This window comes from Pseudophryne corroboree, chromosome 12 (genome assembly GCF_028390025.1).
Source record: "Pseudophryne corroboree isolate aPseCor3 chromosome 12, aPseCor3.hap2, whole genome shotgun sequence".
NCBI lineage: Eukaryota > Metazoa > Chordata > Amphibia > Anura > Myobatrachidae > Pseudophryne > Pseudophryne corroboree.
In genome coordinates, this window is record NC_086455.1 from 19,715,238 (window position 1) to 19,739,333 (window position 24,096).

Sequence of the window (24,096 nt, forward strand, 5' to 3'; positions counted from 1 at the left end):
CCTCGCTTGGCACAGGTTACTATTCCCAATTGTAGTCCGCGTGGATCGTTGTATGAAGAAGTTCAAAAATAGAAAAAAAAATGTGAAAAACTCATGTTGACCTTTTCACTTGTCGACCTAGAACAAGTCGACATAAAGACCCTGTTGACCTATAAACCCTGTCGACCTACTTACTGTCGACCTAACGACCGGATCGTCTCTACACAGCGTTGTAGGTCCTGGACAAAGCCATGCCACCTACACCACCATTCACAGAAAAAAAAAATCATAACTTTACCCCTCCTGCAGTCCCACGCAGTTTCTGCATGCTTCCATACAGTGAATGGCTGCCGGCGCTCTGATTGGTGTATGGCTGGCGCTATCCACCAATCAGCACGCTGACAGCCATGCACTGTTTGGCTGCAGGGAGGCAGGTAGAGAATGATGCCTCGCCGCTCTGTGTGTAATTCACCATCCGAGCAGCAGGGCAACATTACCTGCCTCCCAATAAGCTCCACAGGCACAAACTCCTGCTCAAAGGACCCTAGAATCATAGGGACATGGGCAGCTGCCCACTGTGCCCATACATTAAGGTGGCCCTGAAACGCATATCAGCCCGGGCATCAGCAATTTAAAGGTGGTCCTTCAGCTTCCAAAAATGAAAACAAAATGTAAAGGGATTATGCGCTAGGCGTAATTTCCTTTGGATATGTAAAATGCATTGATAGGGTTGCAAAGTTCTGAAAGATAAATTACATAATACTGTACATTCCACCATGTTGGGTGAGGCGGCCAGACAACCGTGAGAGTCTTAGACGTGTAACTGTTTGCATGAATAGATGCTTCTTGGGAGTTTTTGCACAGCAACTTAAGGACATTCCCTCCCGTAGCTGCTGCTTTAGTAACTTTCCATGGTTCCTGAGCCGCGCAATAGATGCAAGTGGAAATCAATTTTTGGCTTGTATTAAGGGCCTAATTCAGAGAGGTACACAAACCTGATGCTTTACTTACATCCCCGGTGTTTGGAAACTACGCATGAGCAGATCAGTTGCTAGTACAGACGTCAGGTGAGTGACAGTCTGCAGTCATTTGGGGGGCATCGACAGGGAGCGTTTTACAAAATGGGTCTGTCAGCCCTGTTTTCTAGGTGCGCCGAGGCCAGCGTATGCTTTTTGGGGTGCAACTTCATTAGCCATGGCAGCGTGAAAGCATCGGCCATCCTGAGTAACCGGATACTGATGGTCACAGACATGATCTGATGCTGCATCAGAAGAGGCAGCACTCTTCTGATACAGCAGCAGATCACAGTAGCCGGCAGGAGGTGACTGTTTACACAAGACGCTTCCTGCTGCATAAACATGTTTCCGCACAGCGGCTGAGTACAAAGATGCTGATCGTGTGGTTTCTGCGTCCATCTCTGAATCTGGAGCATAGCCCTTTTCTCTGAGTCCGTTGTGAGTCACTGATGCTAGCAAATATAGAGGGGGAGGAGCTAGGACATCAGTGACAAAGTTCTAAGCCCACCTTTTATAGTGTGTGGTTCCAGTCCCCCCCCCCGAATGGATACCTTTAAAAGCATTTAACAGGAGTACAATTATCCCTTTTTCTCTGACGTCCTAAGTGGATGCTGGGGACTCCGTCAGGACCATGGGGTTTAGCGGCTCCGCAGGAGACAGGGCACAAAAGTAAAAGCTTTAGGATCAGGTGGTGTGCACTGGCTCCTCCCCCTATGACCCTCCTCCAAGCCTCAGTTAGATTTTTGTGCCCGGCCGAGAAGGGTGCAATCTAGGTGGCTCTCCTAAAGAGCTGCTTAGAGTAAAAGTTTGTTAGGTTTTTTATTTTCAGTGAGTCCTGCTGGCAACAGGCTCACTGCTACGAGGGACTTAGGGGAGAGAAGTGAACTCACCTGCGTGCAGGATGGATTGGCTTCTTAGGCTACTGGACACCATTAGCTCCAGAGGGAGTCGGAACACAGGTCTCACCCTGGGGTTCGTCCCGGAGCCGCGCCGCCGACCCCCCTTGCAGATGCCGAAAAGTGAAGGTCCAGAAACGGCGGCAGAAGACTCTTCAGTCTTCATAAGGTAGCGCACAGCACTGCAGCTGTGCGCCATTGTTGTCAGCACACTTTATAGCAGCGGTCACTGAGGGTGCAGGGCGCTGGGGGGGGGGCGCCCTGGGCAGCAATGATAGTACCTTATTTTGGCTAAAAATACATCACATATAGCCCCTGGGGGCTATATGGATGTATTTAACCCCTGCCAGGTCTCAGAAAAACGGGAGAAGAAGCCCGCCGAAAAGGGGGCGGGGCCTATTCTCCTCAGCACACAGCGCCATTTTCCCTCACAGAAATGCTGGTGGGAAGGCTCCCAGGCTCTCCCCTGCACTGCACTACAGAAACAGGGTTAAAACAGAGAGGGGGGGCACTTATTTGGCGATATGTATATATATATTAAAATGCTATAAGGGAAAAACACTTATATAAAGGTTGTCCCTGTATAATTATAGCGTTTTTGGTGTGTGCTGGCAAACTCTCCCTCTGTCTCCCCAAAGGGCTAGTGGGGTCCTGTCCTCTATCAGAGCATTCCCTGTGTGTGTGCTGTGTGTCGGTACGTGTGTGTCGACATGTATGAGGACGATGTTGGTGAGGAGGCGGAGCAATTGCCTGAAATGGTGATGTCACTCTCTAGGGAGTCGACACCGGAATGGATGGCTTATTTAAGGAATTACGTGATAATGTCAACACGCTGCAAGGTCAGTTGACGACATGAGACGGCCGGCAAACAAATTAGTACCTGTCCAGGCGTCTCAAACACCGTCAGGGGCTGTAAAACGCTCATTTACCTCAGTCGGTCGACACAGACACGGACACTGACTCCAGTGTCGACGGTGAAGAAACAAACGTATTTTCCTTTAGGGCCACACGTTACATGTTAAGGGCAATGAAGGAGGTGTTACATATTTCTGATACTACAAGTACAACAAGAAGGGTATTATGTGGGGTGTGAAAAAACTACCTGTAGTTTTTCCTGAATCAGATAAATTAAATGAAGTGTGTGATGATGCGTGGGTTTCCCCCGATAGAAAATTATTGGCGGTATACCCTTTCCCACCAGAAGTTAGGGCGCGTTGGGAAACACCCTTTAGGGTGGATAAGGCGCTCACACGCTTATCAAAACAAGTGGCGGTACCGTCCCCAGATAGGGCCGCCCTCAAGGAGCCAGCTGAGAGGCTGGAAAATATCCTAAAAAGGTATATACACACATACTGGTGTTATACTGCGACCAGCGATCACCTCAGCCTGGATGTGCAGCGCTGGGGTGGCTTGGTCGGATTCCCTGACTGAAAATATTGATACCCTTGACAGGGACAGTATTTTATTGACTATAGAGCATTTAAAGGATGCATTTCTATATATGCGAGATGCACAGAGGGATATTTGCACTCTGGCATCAAGAGTAAGTGCGATGTCCATATCTGCCAGAAGATGTTTATGGACACGACAGTGGTCAGGTGATGCAGATTCCAAGCGGCACATGGAAGTATTGCCGTATAAAGGGGAGGAGTTATTTGGGGTCGGTCCATCGGACCTGGTGGCCTCGGCAACAGCTGGAAAATCCACCTTTTTTACCCCAAATCACATCTCAGCAGAAAAAGACACCGTCTTTTCAGCCTCAGTCCTTTCGTCCCCATAAGGGCAAGCGGGCAAAAGGCCAGTCATATCTGCCCAGGGATAGAGGAAAGGGAAGAAGACTGCAGCAGGCAGCCCATTCCCAGGAACAGAAGCCCTCCACAGCTTCTGCCAAGTCCTCAGCATGACGCTGGGGCCGTACAAGCGGACTCAAGTGCGGTGGGGGGTCGTCTCAAGAGTTTCAGCGCGTAGTGGGCTCACTCGCAAGTGGACCCCTGGATCCTACAAGTAGTATCCCAGGGGTACAGACTGGAGATTCGAGACGTCTCCCCCTCGCAGGCTCCTGATGTCTGCTTTACCAACGTCTTCCTCCGACAGGGAGGCAGTATTGGAAACAATTCACAAGCTGTATTCCCAGCAGGTGATAATCAAAGTACCCCTCCTACAACAAGGAAAGGGGTATTATTCCACACTATATTGTGGTACTGAAGCCAGACGGCTCGGTGAGACCTATTCTAAATGGGAAATCTTTGAACACTTACATACAAAGGTTCAAATCAAGATGGAGTCACTCAGAGCAGTGATAGCGAACCAGGAAGAAGGGGACTATATGGTGTCCCTGGACATCAAGGATGCTTACCTCCATGTCCCAAATTGCCCTTCTCACCAAGGGTACCTCAGGTTCGTGGTACGGAACTGTCACTATCAGTTTCAGATGCTGCCGTTTGGATTGTCCACGGCACCCCGGGTCTTTACCAAAGTAATGGCCGAAATGATGATTCTTCTTCAAAGAAAAGGCGTCTTAATTATCCCTTACTTGGACGATCTCCTGATAAGGGCAAGGTCCAGAGAACAGTTGGAAGTCGGAGTAGCACTATCTCAAGTAGTTCTACGACAGCACGGGTGGATTCTAAATATCCAAAATCGCAGCCGTTTCCGACGACACGTCTGCTGTTCCTAGGGATGGTTCTGGACACAGTCCAGAAAAAGGTGTTTCTCCCGGAGGAGAAAGCCAGGGAGTTATCCGAGTTAGTCAGGAACCTCCTAAAACCAGGAAAAGTGTCAGTGCATCATTGCACAAGAGTCCTGGGAAAAATGGTGGCTTATTACGAAGCGATTCCATTCGGCAGATTCCACGCAAGAACTTTTCAGTGGGATCTGCTGGACAAATGGTCCGGATCGCATTTTCAGATGCATCAGCGGATAACCCTATCTCCAAGGACAAGGGTGTCTCTCCTGTGGTGGTTACAGAGTGCTCATCTTCTAGAGGGCCGCAGATTCGGCATTCAGGATTGGATGCTGGTGACCACGGAGGCCAGCCTGAGAGGCTGGGGCGCAGTCACACAGGGAAAAAATTTCCAGGGAGTGTGATCAAGTCTGGAGATTTTTCTCCACATAAATATACTGGAGCTAAGGGCAAATTTACAATGCTCTAAGCTTAGCAAGACCTCTGCTTCAAGGTCAGCCGGTATTGATCCAGTGGGACAACATCACGGCAGTCGCCCACGTAAACAGACAGGGCGGCACAAGAAGCAGGAGGGCAATGGCAGAAACTGCAAGGATTTTTCGCTGGGCGGAAAATCATGTGATAGCACTGTCAGCAGTGTTCATTCCGGGAGTGGACAACTGGGAAGCAGACTTCCTCAGCAGGCACAACCTCCACCCGGGAGAGTGGGGACTTCATCGGGAAGTCTTCCACATGATTGTGAACCGTTGGAAAAGACCAAAGGTGGACATGATGGCGTCCCGCCTGAACAAAAAACTGGACAAGTATTGCGCCAGGTCAAAAGACCCTCAGGCAATAGCTGTGGACGTTCTGGTAACACCGTGGGTGTACCAGTCGGTGTATGTCTTCCCTCCTCTGCTTCTCATACCCAAGGTATTGAGAATTATAAGACGTAGAGGAGTAAGAACTATACTCGTGGCTCCGGATTGGCCAAGAAGGACTTGGTACCCGGAACTTCAAGAGATGCTCACAGAGGACTCATGGCCTCTGCCGCTAAGAAGGGACTTGCTTCAGCAAGTACCATGTCTGTTCCAAGACTTACCGCGGCTGCGTTTGACGGCATGGCGGTTGAACGCCGGATCCTAAGGGAAAAAGGCATTCCGGAAGAGGTCATTCCTACCCTGGTCAAAGCCAGGAAGGAGGTGACCGCACAACATTATCACCACATGTGGCGAAAATATGTTGCGTGGTGTGAGGCCAGGAAGGCCCCATGAAGAAATTTCAACTCGGTCGTTTCCTGCATTTCCTGCAAACAGGAGTGTCTATGGGCCTCAAATTGGGGTCCATTAAGGTTCAAATTTCGGCCCTGTCGATTTTCTTCCAGAAAGAATTGGCTTCAGTTCCTGAAGTCCAGAAGTTTGTCAAGGGAGTACTGCATATACAACCCCCTTTTGTGCCTCCAGTGGCACTGTGGGATCTCAACGTAGTTCTGGGATTCCTAAAATCACATTGGTTTAAACCGCTCAAATCTGTGGATTTGAAATATCTCACAGGGAAAGTGACCATGCTGTTGGCCCTGGCCTCGGCCAGGCGAGTGTCAGAATTGGCGGCGTTTGTCTCAAAAAAGCCCATATCTGATTGTCCATTCGGACAGGGCAGAGCTGCGGACTCATCCCCAGTTTCTCCCTAAGGTGGTGTCAGTGTTTCACCCGAACCAGCTTATTGTGGTACCTGCGGCTACTAGGGACTTGGAGGACTCCAAGTTGCTAGATGTTGTCAGGGCCCTGAAAATATAGTTTCCAGGACGGCTGGAGTCAGGAAAACTGACTTGCTGTTATCCTGTATGCACCCAACAAACTGGGTGCTCTTGCTTCTAAGCAGACGATTGCTAGTTGGATGTGTAGTACAATTCAGCTTGCACATTCTGTGGCAGGCCTGCCACAGCCAAAATATGTAAATGCGCATTCCACAAGGAAGGTGGGCTCATCTTGGGCGGCTGCCCGAGGGGTCTCGGCTTTACAACTTTGCCGAGCTGATACTTGGTCAGGGGCACACCCTGACTGAGGAGGACCTGGAGTTCTCTCATTCGGTGCTGCAGAGTCATCCGCACTCTCCCGCCCGTTTGGGAGCTTTGGTATAATCCCCATGGTCCTGACGGAGTCCCCAGCATCCACTTAGGACGTCGGAGAAAATAAGAATTTACTTACCGATAATTCTATTTCTCGTAGTCCGTAGTGGATGCTGGGCGCCCATCCCAAGTGCGGATTGTCTGCAATACTTGTACATAGTTATTGTTACAAAAATCGGGTTATTATTGTTGTGAGCCATCTTTTCAGATGCTCCGCTGTTATCATGCTGTTAACTGGGTTCAGATCACAGGTTGTACAGTGTGATTGGTGTGGCTGGTATGAGTCTTACCCGGGATTCAAAATCCTTCCTTATTGTGTACGCTCGTCCGGGCACAGTATCCTAACTGAGGCTTGGAGGAGGGTCATAGGGGGAGGAGCCAGTGCACACCACCTGATCCTAAAGCTTTTACTTTTGTGCCCTGTCTCCTGCGGAGCCGCTAAACCCCATGGTCCTGACGGAGTCCCCAGCATCCACTACGGACTACGAGAAATAGAATTATCGGTAAGTAAATTCTTATTATTACTTAGTTACTACGAAAGTGCCTTGAGTCCTGTTGGAGAAAGAGTGCTATATAAATAAAATAATTATTGTTAATAAACCTGACACTACTAACATTCTCATTTACAATAACAAAATACTCTCTTACTACTTCTACAGGCATACAAAACGTTTGCTAATCGAGTAAGCAATTTAAAAAAGAAGCTGGACCAGCTGAAGGCCACGCTTCCAGACCCCGAGGAATCTCCAGTGCCCTCACCCACTACCGATGCCCCTTCTCCAACCGGTTCAGAATCCCCTTTCCAAGGCATGGGTGACGAGAGCCCTCTGTCCCCAGAGACTGAGCTTGTGCAGCCGGACTCACCCGAGCCTCCCAAGGACAACCGGATAGTGGAGGACATGGAGCTGTCAGACGTGGATGCAGACGAGGAAATGCCTGAGATTATCAGTATGTTTTATCTGTCTTGTTTGTGGCGTCCTGATATCATTTGTAATATCTAAAAAAAAAATTCCACTTTAGGTGTGTTTATATATCGGCTGTGGTGCACAAACACTGGCGTCATGTATAACGCGTCACATATCTTCTGTCCTTTTTTATTTTACTATAATGCAAATATTGTGACCACTGATTCACACTTTGTAACCGTAGAATAAGGCACGGATTTTCATATAGCCTAACATGGCACCCTAAAGTATGTTCTGTCCATTCTTCCACAGCATGTGTTGCATGTACTTATCAGATTACTAATCATTGATTATCTGATTTCAGTTGAAGAAAGGAAGGAGCAGGTAGAACCTGCGTCAACCGTGAAGGATACAGTTATCAGTCCTGCTTCCACGCCACCCGATGAGGCCACCGCTTCCGTTCCCACGCCCATTGCAGCTCCTTCTCCATCTCCTTGCCCGTCTCCTTCCCCAGCACCCGTCTCTACAAGTGCATCAGCACCTCCCCTCCCCTCCACTATGACAACTGCTACTACTGTGCCAGTGACAACCGCTTCAACCAAAACCGTAACGACTCCTGCTACTCCACCATCAGGTCCCCTCGCATTGCCGAACTTGGCCAATGTAGATCTGGGGAAGATCAGTTCCATCTTAAGTAGCTTAACGTCTGTCATGAAAACTGGTGAGTTGAATCTTGTCTAGTCTTGTTATCACTCAGCGTGCGTTGTAAGACTAGTCTGCGGGTAATTTTTTCTTTTTTCTTTTTTTTTCTTTTTAAGGACGGTCTTTAAAAAATGTAGACTTTAACATGTCAGTTTAGGAGACTTTAATACTGATAGTTTAGCTTGGAACCATGCTCCAAAACCGTTTTTAACTTTTTAATTAACTACATTATTTACTCTTGATTTCGGGAATGCAAACAAACTCATCGTTGAGCACACGTACATATGCTAAATGTTTTTTTCCCTTTTCCTCGTTTTAGGTGTGAGCCCGGCAGGCAAGCCGTCTCCTGGCACGCCAACAACTCCAACCACTACCTTAAGTGGTGCGGTGAAGACGCCAGTTCAGAGCACATCGAACCCTTTGGCAAACCTACTCTCCAAAGTCGAGATAACTCCCGAAAGCATTCTCTCGGTTTTGTCTAGAACGCAAGTCCCCTCTGCGTCAAACTTGCAAGGTAATTTCCTAACGTCGTTGTAGGTGCTTTTCTTAAGTGGCCAAATCAAACTTTTTGAGTTTTATGTCTAATTGGACCCACACATTTACAATTAATTGTGGCATTCTCTCAGTGTTTGGATTAGGGGATCGGCAAAATCAAACTTGTTGGCAATCCTCCATTTGCCGATTCTGACCCAAAAATGATCTGCTGCATTTCCTCCAACAGATTGATGAATGGCGAGGCGGCTTGGACGGTATCTGTGTAATAGGTTGACAGTCAATAGGTCAACACCAAATGGTCGACATGCATAGAGATGGAGCCATCTTCATCTATGCCTTTTAATAGGATTAACTGAGACTGGGCAGTTGGACTTAATCCCCTGCTGTATTGTTCTCTCTGTATTGTATTGCAGCTGAGAACAATAGATGAAAGGTTTATGCTAATAAGCCTTGGTGCGCCTAGGTGCAGCAGAGAAGCCTAGGTGAGCGTGGCTCCATCTGTATGGTCGACATGATAAAATGGTTGACGTCACAATGGTCAACACAACATACTGTCGACGTGGGTGTTATAAATTTTTCCAACTTTTTCATACTTTATCATCCACGTGGACAACGAACGATAACCTATGCTAAGCGGAGTGGGGTGCCTTGCACGAAGCATGGCGAGTGAAGCGGAACACTAATTGGGGGGTTCCACGTGCCGGAGGCTAAAATTTGACACCAAAAAAACCCATGGAAAACTCATATCGATTTTTTTTTTTTTTTTTTTTTTTTTCACATGTCTACCCTAGACAGTGTCGTCTTATTACACCATAACCAGCTTGGATTGGGTAATTGCTGTGTAGATTCATGGCCCGCATTACACAGCCTAATGTTTTGCACATTCAAATTTAGGAGTTAATCGGATAAAGTTTGACGGATAACTTAACATGTTTTAATTAGAATGTATGAAAGTAAATTGGTTTTTAACACCTTTTTGCTTTTCCACTGAAGCTTGATTAGATAGAAACATTTTTCCATTCAGCCTGTGGTGGCTACTGGGACCGTGGGGTATGGTGGTACAGGAGGACCCATTCAACAAGGAGTTAAACTTCTATTGAAGTTCAGCAGAGGCTCCTCCTCCCCTATACCACCTGCTGTCAGTGGACCAGTATTTTCTTGGTGCCTGCTGCCCAGAGCACGTTTTTGGAGTGGGCTGCTTGCAATCTGTTTTTCTTCAACAAGAGCTGTCGGCGGCAGCTGACGGCACCCTCTCCTGGCAGCCGGTGGATGGAGCTCACGGTCGCTCACACCAGCCACCTTTCGGCACTTGGATGAGCCAAAGTTGGGGGAAGGGAAGGCGACTTCCCGCCCAAGGGAAGTTTGAACATGGCGATCGATCACCATTGGCGGGAGGGGGCAGCTGCCGGTTGTCCGTTCTCTGAGCCACCGCTAGAACACCAGGGACTTGTGCAATTGAATTCAAGGGGACATTTTAATGTAGGTGTCCCTAGGGTTCCAGGAAGGGGTAGGGCTTTCCCTTGTGTCTTCAGCCCACCCCTTTGGCTGTGTCCTGTCCCTGATTTCATTCCTTCCAATTCACTTGGATTGTTAGCTGTCTTAGCTGCATGGTACTGCAGAGCTAAGCAGAGAGAGAGAGCGCTTGCTGCCGCCCTATACCTCACTGCATCTGGTGCCAGGTTGTATATTCCCCATCCACACTTCTGTGATGGTTGGAACCCTAAGTGCTCTTTTTTTTCTATGTTTCTGTCTTTGTGAACTTCTGCATGGCACTGTTAGGGATATTATGGTTTATAATTTTCCCCACATTGTATAGCTTTACTGTTTAGTGCTATTTGACAGCTGTTTCCTTTAACAGCTGCCTGATTGCGTACTTAAAACTTTTTTTATTTTTTTATTTGTGCTCTTGAGTTCAGGGTTCTCAAACATACAACCACTTTTGCCCTCACACGGTACTATGTCCTCTATGGAAACTTTGGGCCTAATTCAGACCTGGTTGCTGCTGCTGCGGCAGCAGACGCAGGCTGAAGCCCTGTACTGTGTGCGCACTGCGCAGCATCCATAATGCGCATACCCACCGTGAGATGTGAAGGCATCTCACTTGTGCGGTCGCAGGGCGTGTCAGCGTTTTCAGGGAGCAGTTCTTGGGAAGTTGATTTCCTGCTTTGACATGGTTGGAGTATGCTCGATTCCTCTCCAGGCCGTTACAGCTAGCGCTTCTCCGACAGTGGAACTGCTTGCCTCTCCATCTCAAACCCCAGTTGATACTTCTGTCCAGGGTTTCCCTTCTCTCTTGCTCCAGTCGCTTTTTCTCACTAGAGGTTACCCATTCCTGATCCAGGATTGGATTATTCTCACCATGGATGCCAGACTTCGCAGGTGGGGGACATCATGGGAAGCCATTTTTTTTCAGGGTCGTTGGTCGGCCAGGAAACCAGTCTGTCCGTGCACATCCTAGAACTTCATGCCATCTACCGAGCACTCTGCCAAGCGGGATCAATACTTCACAAGCACCCAGTGAAGATCTAAACCAGGGGTTGGGGGAACCTGTGGCCCTCCTGCTGCTGTTGAACTAAAGATCCCAGCATGCCCTGCAACAGTCTTAGCATGGCCAAAACTGTTGCAGGGCATGCTGGTATGTGTAGTTCAACAGCAGCTGGAGGGCCAAAGGTTCCCCACCCCTGATCTAAACTGACAAATCTACTGCTGTAGCATACATAAACCACTAAGGCGACACCATGAGTCGAGCCGCCATGACAGAGGTTGGTTTCATCCTCCAGGGGGGTGAATGCTTTCTTCAAGCACTGTCAGCCGTTTACATTCCCGAGGTCCAAAACTGGGAAACATATTGCCATCAGGACGTCTTGCAGCGAATGGTCACTCCACATTGAAGTTTTTTTTAAAGTTGCTAGTGGCTTGCTGGGGTCGGCTCCATGTAGAACTGATGGCCTCTCGCCACAACCTTAAGCTTCCTTGATACGGGTACATAAACAGGGATACGGATGTGTTTCTAGTGGGCGCGTAATCACTCTGCAATTTTTGCTGGTGTATCTCTTCCCACCAATCGATCTCCTCCCACCGGGTACTTCTTGTTGAAGCGAGAAAAGGTGAAGGCCATTCCAGTGGCTACGGACTGGTTGTAACAGGCTTGGTATGCAGATCTCTATAGTCTGTCCATAGAGCCCCAGTTACGCATGCCTCTATTACCAGACCTCCTGTCCCAGGGACCGTGTCTACACCTCGATCTGCCCCATGTGGTGTTGGCTATTGAGGTCAGTTTTGAAAGTTCAAGGGTTCTTGAACCCAATCATCAAAGAGCATGCTATTGGCTAGAAAGCCTTCTTCTACTCGTATCTATCATAAGGTTTGGCAGAAGTACTTCCAGTGGTGCACTATCCTTTATTTCAACCCATTGGTGGTCTTTCCAGAGTTCTAGCTTTCCTTAATCAGGTTTGGACTTGGGCCTTCGTCTGGCTTCCTTTTTATAGGTGCAAGTGTCTGCCCTTTTTATATTGTGTGGTGTCCTGCGGTTCATACTTTCTTGCAGGGGGTGCTGCATATTCAGCCTCCCTTTGTGCCTCCAGTAGACCCTTGGCCCTTCAAACCTCTGGGTTTTGTTTATTCCCATTGGCTCACCTGCAACTAACACTCTCTCTCTCTCTCTCTCTCTCTCTCTCTCTCTCTCTCTCTCTCTCTCTCTCTCTCTCTCTCTCTCTCTCTCTCTCTCTCTCTCTCGTCCGACTCCTTGTTTGTTCTTTATGATTTGGGATTGCAGGGCTGGCCAGCCTCTAAGCAAGCTCTGGCACGTTAGTTACGCATCGCTATTTGCCAGGCTTATTTGCTTGTTGGAAAGCCTGTCCGTGCTCATTCTACTTGGTTTGTTGGCCTGTATTTGGGCTGTCCGTCAGTGGGGTCTGCAGAGCAGCTTTGCAGGGGCGCTACATGGTCCTCTTCCCACACTTTCATTAGATTTTATCGTTTTGGCGCCTTGGGAATGCGGCTTTTTGGTGTCTGGTTCTCCCGCCCATAGGGGTACAGCTTTAGGACGTCCCAGTGCCTGCCATAGGCTGAATGGGGAAAAGGGGGATTTTGGTCTTACTTGTAAATATTTTTTTTCTGTCCGCCAATGGTTTGACACTGGGGACAGTGGGTATAGCCAGGCGTTCACAAGTTTAACTCCTTGGTGCTTTGACTGGAGTGCAGCCTGGGAAGCTCCTCTTCCCTTATACCCAGCCTGCGTCAGGCCAGTCAGTTTTTTTCCCTTGGTGTTCAGGAAAGGGGCACCTAATTATTATTATTATTATTATTATTATTATTTATTATTTTTTTTACTTTCACTTCAAGCAGCGGCTAGCGCTAGTAGTGATACCGTTTTACCGCTCCGCTCTGCAGCCGGTTCCTGGTACCCACGGCCAGCCGCCGCAGCAGACTGAGGTTACAGGTAACGGTCTCCCGCTCAACACAACGAACACCGCTGGGGAGAGGCAGCTCCAGCGGTTCCTGGCACTGGGTCTTCTCTTCAGCTACCACTAGGCTACCAGGGAAATTACATAGCGGGAATGGTCCCTGTGGAGGCTCCATGGGGTGGTGGGGATATCCCGTAGCTCCGCCCCCAGCCCTTGTGCTCATTGCTTTAGTAAGACAGCAGCTTTTGGGCGCCCTCTCTCCTCCCTCATCCTTCACCCCTCCCATCCCTAACACACTCAGCGGCCATTTTATAAGCACAACGCTGAGCATTTCTGTGAGGGAGCGTTTGTGCAGGTACATACACTACTACAAACCCTTGGGATCAGAGCCAAACCTGTCTTCCTTATACCAGCACTGCACCAGGTGTCAGGTTGTATAGTCCATACCTCACCTCATGGTGTAGGTATTGGACAGATGATGCCAGTTTCCTTTCTATTTTTTGTTACACACTGCTAGGGGTATTGTAGTGCACTAAGTTGGTGATATAGTATCACTGTTTACCTGAGCAGTTGCTACTACTGTGGTAGGCACACAGCTGCAATATCAGACCACATATTCCTTTATTTGTGGCTCTCTAGACCAGTGTTGTATAGCCCTATCTTACCTATATTTCTAGGTTTGTGTGTGTCTGTTTTGGTAACAGGTTGGAACATGTCCACCAGAGGAACTTCCAGAAGGAGAAGGAAACTACTGGGCTGCATGCCTATACTGCATGCAAGGAAATTTTTTCTGGTATGGTACAGGACCACATGGGGCTCTGCTGAAGTTCCTGGTGTTTTCGCTGCGGAGGGTCCTACTTCATCGGAGCCGGCTTGGGCTACCTCTTTGGCCTTGGCCATGAAGGAACTGACTTCCCAGCTAGCAGCTAACAGAGCTCCGCAGGTCGCAGTTTCCACAGTAGATGCGCAACCTCCCCTTCCACTGGCACAGCAGCCACAACAACAAATTTCTGAACCAGCATGGGTCCAAGGTTTTTTTCAATCGGTCCAAGGCATGGTGCAGGTTTCCTTTAATCTGCAACAAGCCCTGGGGTCTTAATCGAAGCGCAGAAGCAAATCCTCGTCAGCGCTACCTCTTGTACCGTCAGAGGATTCCCAATCAGGAATTTTCTGATGGAGAAGATCCTCAGGATTCGGAAGCTGAAGAATCTCCCACTTCAGAAGATCACATGAGCTTAGCTAGGGTGTAAGCCTTAGTCAAGGCGCTTAGGGAAATCCTACAAATCAAGGATGCCGATGTTCCACCTGATGCACAGACGCCTCTTTTTAAAAAGAAGGATCCGTCTGGCTTTCCCCCTTCCATGCATCCATATAAAATGTTTTAGTGACCAAACGTAATAACTCCTTTTATCCCATGGCGGAATCGGACCGAAAAAAGTGGGTAATTCCGCCACCTGTGGACGCGCATGTGGCCCGCCTGGTTAAGTCTTCCACCCTTCCTATACCTGATGTAACTTCTCTAAAGGAACCTACAGACAGGAAACTGGAACAGTTCCTGAAGTCCATCTACGCCAACGCTGGAGCGGCTCTCAGCCTGGGTTTCTTTTGGCTATTGGCAGTTGGTTGGATGTCTTGACGGAGGGTCTACGGCAGAGGTTCTCAAACTCGGTCCTCGGGGGCACACACAGTGCATGTTTTGCAGGTCTCCTCACAGAATCGCAAGTGAAATAATTAGCTCCACCTGTGGACCTTTTAAAATGTGTCAGTGAGTAATTAATACACCTGTGCACCTGCTGGGTTACCTGCAAAACATGCACTGTGTGTGCCCCCGAGGACCGAGTTTGAGAACCTCTGGTCTACGGTCATACATGCGACGCTCTGACCTCATCAAATATGTTTACTATATTAGGGATGCAGGCACGTTTTCTGCTTCATTGGTTTCCGCTAGATGTGTCCTTGGCGCGCAGATAGAAATTCTAAAAAGGCATTAGAGTCCCTACCCTATTCAGGGGAGGTACTCTTTGTCAAGGAGCTGAACAAAATTTTAGCCACAGTGGCAGCTTCCAAGACTGCTTTTCTTCCCTCCGCTGCACTAAAATCTAAATCTTCTACCTTTCGTTACACTCGGCCGCAAGGTAAGGCCAGAGGTCATCCGTCTTCCCGTTTCCAAGCTCCCCTTGCTAAACCTGCAAAGGGACTCCAAGCCTGGTCTGGAAAACGCCAGTCTCCCAAGCCGGACGAAAAGACTATGGCCTGACTGCATGGTCTCCCCCTGGAGGCCTCCAGGGTGGGCGGTCGAGGAGCAGACGACATCAGACGCCTGGATTACGGGCATCGTATCCAAAGGTTTCGACCTCACATTCATGAACAGACCGCCCAGACGATTCTTTCCCACAGGTCTGCCTACAGACCTCGGCAAGGCTACCGCACTCCAGCACTCAGTTCAATCCCTACTTTCAGGAGGTCATTGTCCCGGTTCCAATGCATCAGCGCGGTACAGGTTTTTATTCAAACCTATTCCTCGTTCCAAAGCCGGATGGTTTCTTCCGTCCTATACTCAATTTACAAACCCTCAAACGGTTTCTCAGAGTCTCGAGGTTTCGCATGCAATCCCTCAGATCCATCATACAGGCCTTGGAACAGGGAGACTTTATGGCCTCTTTAGACGTCCAGGATGCATATCTGCACATCCCTATACGGGAAAGTCACCAGAAATTTCTCCGTTTTACAGTTCAGCAAGCTCATTACCAGTTCCAGGCATTGCCGTTCGGACTCTCCACGGCACCACGAGTGCTCACCAAGGTGATGGCAGTAATGACTGCTCAGTTGTGGTTGCAGGGAATGCGCATCCTCCCTTACCTGGGCGATCTTCTCATGGCGCAATCTCAGGCCAGTCTTCAGGATCACATTCGCACCACTCTGATGTTTTTGCAGTCACACGGCTAGCTGATTAATTGGCGGAAATCCAGCATCACCCCATTTCAGCGCATAATTCATTGGGAGCACTATTGGATTCTGAGGCACAGAGAATCTTTCTCCCGGACGACAAGTGGAGAGCCGTCCAGGAGATGATTCGAACCTTCCTGGCTCCAAGAACTGTCTCATTTCACTTTTGCATGCGACTTCTGGGAAAGATGGTCTCTTGCTTCGAGATGGTTGAGTTTGCACAGTTTCACTTGAGCCATTGCAACTGAAACTCGTGGTGAACTGGGATCACTCCCCGATACATCTCAAATCTCAAGGATCAGCCTCTCCAGGGGGACACCAGTTTATCGCTCCTGTGGTGGCTTCATACATCCCACTTGACTAAGAGTCAAGAGAGCAAGCTCTCAAATGTTTTGGAACTGCGAGTGGTCTTCAGAGCGCTGTCTCAAGCGGTAACTTCATTACATCACCGCCCTCTGAAAAGTCTGTCGGACAACGCAACCGCTGTGGCATACATAAACCACCAAGGCGGCACTCGCAGTCTGGCAGCCATGAAGGAGGTCAGCCACATTCTACGATGGGTTAAAAAATTTGTACCAGCCATTTCCATGGTCTACATTCCGGGGGTGTTGAATTGGGAAGCAGATTTCCTCATCCGACAGGATGTACACTCAGGCGAGTGGTCTCTCCATCCCAAGGTGTTCCAAATGCTGGTCTCTCGTTGGGGCCAACCTCAGATCGATCTGTTAGCTTCCCTGCACAACCACAAGCTTCCCCTTTACGGATCACGGACAGGGGACCCGAACGCGTATCTCAGACGCCCTGGCGGTGCCTTGGCCCTTTCAAATGGTGTATCTCTTCCCGCCTGTGGCTCTTTTCCAAAGGCTTCTTCGCAAGCTCAAATCAGAAGCGGTAACAGTGATTCTGATCGCTCCCTACTGGCCGAACCGGGTTTGGTATGCGGATCTACTCACCCTCTCCGTAGCTCCACCATGGTACCTCCCTCAATAGCCAGACTTTCTGTCTCAGGGCACTTGTCTGCATCCGGATCTTCAATGTCTGAATTTGACGGCTTGGCTATTGAACGGTCGGTCTTGAGAGCTAGGGGTTTCTCTTCTAAGTTTGTCCATACTATATCTGGAAGGAAACCATCCACAAATCGTATTTACTATCGCATGTGGTGCATCTATTTTAAGTGGTGCGCTGTTTACCGCCTGGACACTCTCCAATATAGTCTCTCCCGACTCTTAGCTTTGCTACAGGCTGGACTTCGTTAGCTTCTCTCAAGGTACAGGTTTCAGCTCTGTCCATTTTGTTCCAGAGACGGGTGGCTCGATATTCCACTGTGCACAAATTTCTGCAGGGGGTTCTTCATCTTCAACCACCTTATGCACCTCCAGTTAACCCACGGGCTTTGTCCTTGGTCCTTCGGACTCTACAGAAGGCTCCATTTGAGCTTCTAGAAAAGGTTGCTCTTCATTTGCTTGCCTGGTAGATGGCATTTTTACTTGCCATCGCCTCGGTATGCAGAGCTTCGGATTTGCGAACTCTTGTCTCATTGGTCTCCCTTTTTGATTTTCCATCCAGATAGGGCTGTTCTGCCTACACGCCTTGATTACCTCCCTAAGGTTGTCCCCGGTTTTCATATCAATCAGGAAATAGTGGTACCTGCCTATTCTGCTTAGGATTCCTCAGATGACAATTCCACCATGGCCGCACTGGATGTGATCAGGGCTTTGCATATTTATGTGCAACGCACTAGTGCCTTTCGAAAAACAGATTCTCTGTTTGTCCTTTATGATGAGCATAAACGGGGCTGGCCAGCTTCCAAGCAGACCATTGCTAGATGGTTGAGAGTTGCGGTCCGGCAGGGTTACTTGTTGGCTGGGAAGCCGGTTTCGGCATCGGTTATGGCCTATTCCACTAGATCAGTTGGCACTTCCTGGGCGGCCCGCCGTGGGGCTTCGGCATAGCAACTCTGCAGAGCAGCGACTTGGTCTTCGTCTCATACCTTTTTTCGGTTCTATAGGTTTGACAACTTCGCCTCGGCTGATGCAGCCTTTGGGCGTCTGGTCCTTAGTGCAGCTCCGGAGTGTTCCCGGCCGTATCGGGACAGCTCTGGGACGTCCCAGTGTCAGACCATTGGATGACAGAAAAAATGAGATTTTTAATAAATATATATATATATATATTTTTTTATATTCTCTTATTCTTCCTTCCTTTCCTGTTCCTAGCTTGTATAGTAAATAAACTGACTGACTGGCTGAGGCAGGCTGGGTGGAGGGGCTTCCCAGGCTGCGCTCCAGAAGGATAACTCCTTAGTACCCTGACTGAACGCCTGGCTATACCCACTGTCCCCAGTCTCAACCATGACTTAAAAAAAGTATGTAACAGGTAAGCCGTGGTGGTCACTGATCGCCCACCCTGATGCTCTCCTCATGGAGAGTTTTTTTTTTTCTTCCGGCTCTGGTTCCTTGGTCCTCTTGATCGGGCAGTCTCAGTGTGTGTGCTGGTTGTTTTTTCTGCTTCTTCTCTCCTCTACCTGTTCTTTGTGCTTGTTAAGATAAAACTGGTCTGCTGAGAGCAGACGGGGTATAGAGGAGGAGGAGCCTGCACTTCAATAGAAGTTTAACTGCTTGGTGCCTGGATCCTCCTGTACCACCATATCCTAGTGTCCACATGGCTTCAGAAAAAAGGATTTTACAGGTAAGACAAAAATTCCCTTTCTGGAAGTATTTCCTCTTCCTCAAATCTTTTGCTCGTTAACACTGGGCGAACAGGACTGAATATAATAGGCTTTATCATCTGATTTTTCTAGCTAAATAATATTTACTCTGCCATCACTAGCCAGGTCTGTGTGTGTTGCGTTTGCACATCCACCAACTGTGTTTATATACGAAACTACTGGTGCGGTCTTCTCTACAAATCTCCATTGTTAACACTGAGTGGAGACCTGATGCAGTCTTGTGAGGGGAAGATGTTGGGATCCAGGCAGTCAGATTGCAGATACTGGCATCCTTACAACCTGGATCCAGAAAGTAAGTATACCCGGGGAGGTTAGGGTTAGGCTGCAGGGAGGGTTAGGAGGAGGGAGAGGATTAGGGCTAGCTGCCTCCTGCGCGCGCCCCTGTCGGGATTTCAAACAGTCGGGATGTCTGCATCCCGTACCCAACCTGTTGTGATTACTACTGATCTGCGTGAGGAAGCCAGTATTCCAGGACTTCTACATTTTCCTTTCCTTGTTGTTGTTAAATATGAAAATTTGGAAGTAGACATGTACTAGTATTTTTTTTTATATTTTTTTTCATCCACTAGGGGTCACTGGAGTACTCTTGGGATATGGACGGCTTCCGCATGAACAGGGCACTGAATATTTAAATTTAGAACTCTCCACCCCTCCATATCCCAGAGTACCTCAGTGTTTTTTCTGTGCTCACTGCACTAACGAGGCTTGTGTGGGGCTGCCACACTTAGTGAATATTTTTTTATTTTAATTTTTTATTTTTTACAACTGAAGCACATCCCTTCCCAGTTTCTGTAAAAACGTGGGTCCGGGATAGTGCCGCTGCACGGAGCAGCGCATGGCGTGTCGGTCCTCACAAAGAGCACCCTCACAGCCTCACGCAGCTCACAAGACTGCTGCTACAGCTGGACGGAGCTTACAGAAAGAAGCCCCGTCACAGCCATCGCTTCTGGAGTCGGGTATGCTGGGGGGACGGGGTGGTCAGCGCACGCTGCCGCCCCGCTGTGTGGGGACACTGTTCAGAGCCGGCGCCGCTGCACCCGCCTCTCCTAACTGGCCGCTCCGATCAGCGCCGCGCTCCTCCGCCGCTAAGACCCCGCCGGCCGCCGCTCACACCTGCCGGCCGCCGCTGCAGGACCACTCTCCATTACAGCGCTCCCCGGCTCCCTGCACCCGATCGCGGACCCGCTCCCCGGTAACTCCCGCTCAGACAGCGGTACACGGGCCACAGGGGAGGGAGCAGAAGGGGGGGCAAGGATACTCTTTAGCGGAGGGCTGCAAAAAGGGGGTGACAGCATTAATGACATAGGCTGTTAAGCCTATATTAACGGGTTTGCTGCACTTGTTAAATATACTGCACTGTGAGGCATGGGGGCCATTTTAACCATGCTTCCTGTCTTCCTGTTGTGATTCCAGAACGTTCCTGTCCTACATCTCTACGCCACCGGAGGCGCAGGGGTGTTAGTGGGAATTTGGGATCAGGTTTCATATAGTAGTGGCCACGTGCACTGCTCTTGGCCAGATAAATATATAGACACATCTTAGTACTATTTTACTGAGTTGTGCAAGTTGTCTGTCTTTGTGTATTGTATTGTATTGTCTGTCTGCATAATGAGTAAGGCACCAGCAAAACAAAAAAAGCAGTTTCCCTGCCATGTCTGTAACAATACCACATGTACAGTATGTTTGGTGGATTCAGCTACGAATACAATTTCTACTCCGGTTTCAAAACCGGTTTCATCCCCAGACCCGCCATGGGCTACGCTAGCGGATGTCATGGCTGGATTGCAATTAGAATTGGCCGCCGCTCGACAGGAGCTGGAAGCGGCAAGATCTGAGTCTAGGGTGAGACCGCTGGAACTACCGGAGGGGTCTCAGCCTTGCCTAAAGTCCAAGTGCATTTTGGGTAGTAGGGATAAATTCCATTTGTTTTGACAGCCCAGGCATTGATAATCTCATCCGAGCGGTGCATCAGTCTCTGAAGTTTACGGAAACTGAGGAGCCTCTGACAAATAATGAAGTCGTCTTTGCTAAACGGCAGAGGACTCCGATGTGTTTTCCTGTTTCGGGATCTCTTAATGAGATGTTACTGGAAACGCGTCAGAATCCGGATTAACGGTTTTCTATACCTCGCAGATTTAAGTCTAGTTACCCGTTTCCAGAGGCTGTGACAGCTACATGGGAGAATCCGCCGTTGGTGGATTCGTCTGTGTCTAAACTTACTAAGAAATTAACCATACCAGTACCAACGATACTACGCTTAAAGACCCTTCAGACCGTAAAATAGAAGCTATGCTAAAATCCATGTATATAGCAGCAGGAGTGTTGCTTAGACCTGGGTTGGTTGGCATTTGGGTTACTAAGGCGCTGATGGTATGGATAACAGAACTCAAGTCTGCCCTACATGGATCACCTTATACTTCTCGCTGATCAAATCTGGGAAGCTGCTGATTATCTATGTACAGCTTCTACTGACGTCTGACAGCTCACTTCTCGCCTTTCATCGTCGCTGGTTACAGCACGACGAGCACTCTGGCTGCGTTCTTGGCAAGCGGAGGTCAAAAGAGGTATAGAGGCGTTACCTTACGGTGGCGAGAAGTTGTTTGGTCCTGAATTGGACAAATAGATTGCTGAGGCCACGGGAGGTAAGTCTGTTTTCTTACCATTGCCTCCAACGGTACCTAGACGGAAATACTCGGGCCCGGCGTTCAAATCCTTTTGGCCTCAGCCCTTTCGAGACCGTGGTAGAGGACCAGCCTGCCCGGTAGACTAGGTCGAGAGCGTGGTTTCCAACAAACCAACGCCAGTCGTCAAGGCGCTAAGGTCACCGACACGCCAGTGGCATGACGGACTCCCAGCCCATCTTGGATCTCCAATTGTGGGAGCACGCCTTCAGACGTTCCATTTGGCGTGGTTGCAGACGTCCACAGATGGGTGGATCCGCAATTTAGTGTTTAAAGGTTACAAGATAGAGTTCGACTGTCTGCCGCCACTGCGGTTTTTCAAGACCGGACTGCCTGTGTCGGACGACAAGAGGGCGGTTCTGCAAATTGCCATTCAGTCCCTGCTGGAGTCAGCAGTTTTGATTCCGGGCCCTGTACACCAACAAGGTCAGGGTTATTATTCCAGTCTGTTTGGAGGTGCCAAAGCCGGATGGCTCGGTCAGGCCAATATTGAACTTGAAGGGCCTCAATCAGTACGTCACTTACTACAGATTCAAGATGGAATCTCTGCGGTCAGTAATTGCAGGTTTAGAGCCACAGGAATTCATGATTGCGCTGGATCTCAAGGATGCGTACTTACACATTCCGATTTGGCCACCTCATCAGAGGTTCTTGCGGTTTGCAATACGGCAAAACCATTACCAGTTTCAGGCTCTACCGTTTGGCCTCTCGTCAGCGCCTCGGGTATTCACCAAACATCTCAGATCCCTGGTAGTGATAATAGTTCCGTACTTGGACGATCTGCTCATCAAAGCTCCGTCTCAACAGATGTTCGTCCAACATGCGTTGTTGACGTACGATGTACTAGTTCAGCACGGTTGGATTGTCAACTTCAAGAAATCACATCTGATTCCGTCACAACGACTGCAATTCCTAGGTATGATCCTCCATGCGGTAAATCAGAGAATTTACCTACCAGAACAGAAAGTACAGATCATTCGTCATCTGGTAGGATTAGTGCTCAAGCCACGCACAGTCTCGGTACATTTGTGCATTCGCCTCTTAGGCACCATGGTGGCGGCTTTCGAATCGCTTCAGTTCGGAAGATTTCACTCGCGTCCTTTTCAACTGGATGTGCGCGCACAGTGGTCGGGCTCGCATCTGCAGATTCACCACAGGGTGCGGTTGTCGCCGCGGGCCAGAGTCTCTCTACTCTGGTGGCTCAAAGTACACAATCTAACCGCAGGGAAACGATTCGGCTCCTGGAATTGGATAATTCTAACGACGGACGCGAGTCTCAGAGGTTGGGGAGCTGTAGTTCAAAATTATCAGCTCCAGGGTCTCTGGGCGGATCACGAAAGATTGCTGTCTATAAATGTCCTGGAACTCTGGGCAATTTACAATGCGCTGCGACAAGCAGTGCACATACTTCGGTCTCAGCCTGTCCAGGTGCAGTCAGACAACGCGACGGCAGTCGCGTACATCTGCAAACTAGGAGGAAAGAGAAGCCGCATGGCAATGCGTGAAGTAGCTCGAATCCTCGATTGGGCCGAGCATCACCAAGTGATATTGTTGGCAGTCTTCATTCCGGGAGTGAACAACTGGGAGGCGGATTATCTCAGCCGTCGGGATTTTCATCCAGGAGAATGGGCACTGAATCCAGAGGTGTTTCACATGTTGGTCCAGAGGTGGGGTTACCCTCAAGTGGACCTGATGGCATCTCGCCACAATCACCAAACGCCCCAGTATGTGTCCAGAACGCGAGATCCAACGGCAGTGGCGGTGGATGCTCTCACAATCGCGTGGCCGCACAGCCTCGTGTATCTGGTTCCACCGTTTCCGCTGCTCCCTCTGTTGCTAAAACGAATCAAAAGAGAGTCCGTCACAGTCATACTAGTGGCGCCTCATTGGCCTCGGAGAGCTTGGTTCTCGGATCTCCGCGGATTACTCGCAGACGATCCTTGGCCGCTCCCACTACGTCCGGACCGGTTACAACAGGGTCCGTTCCTTTACCCCGATTTAGTGCGGCTGCGTTTGATGGGGTGGCTGTTGAGACCGCCCTCTTAAGAAGAGAGGGCATTCCAGATTCGGTTATACCAACCATGTTACGAGCTAGGAAGCCGGTTACGGCAGCTCATTATTACAGTATTTGGCGTGCCTACATAGGTTGGTGTGAAGCTCGGAAGTTTCCGACATCATCTTTCAAGTTATTCCGTCTTTTGTTATTTCTACAGACTGGGTTAGATGGAGGACTGCGTTTATCTACACTAAAAGTGCAGGTATCTGCTTTATCAATTTACTTTCAAAGATGATTGGCTCTATTGCCGTCGGTACACACTTTTCTGCAAAGGTGTCCTAAGAGTACAGCCTCCATTCATTCCACCTACAGCGCCATGGGACTTGAATCTGGTTTTAGATTTCTTACAGTCTTCATATTGAACCCTTACAACAAGTGGATATTAAGTTTCTCACTTGGAAAACAATTTTGCTCCTAGCCTTAGCTTAGGCAAGGCGTGTTTCAGATTTGGGTGCCTTGTACTGCAAGCCACCGTATTTGGTGTTTCATGATGACACAG

At 49.0% G+C, this 24,096-nt stretch overlaps 1 protein-coding gene across 1 annotated transcript in view; it reads left to right on the plus strand.

The window, feature by feature from the left end:
- RPRD2 (regulation of nuclear pre-mRNA domain containing 2) overlaps positions 1-24,096 on the plus strand; it is a 101,633-nt gene that overhangs the window by 72,436 nt on the left and 5,101 nt on the right. The window contains exons 8-10 of the mRNA XM_063947155.1: positions 7,341-7,629; positions 7,951-8,307; positions 8,608-8,802. Coding sequence (XP_063803225.1) covers positions 7,341-7,629; positions 7,951-8,307; positions 8,608-8,802 — 841 coding nt within the window. The remainder of the gene's footprint in view (positions 1-7,340; positions 7,630-7,950; positions 8,308-8,607; positions 8,803-24,096) is intronic.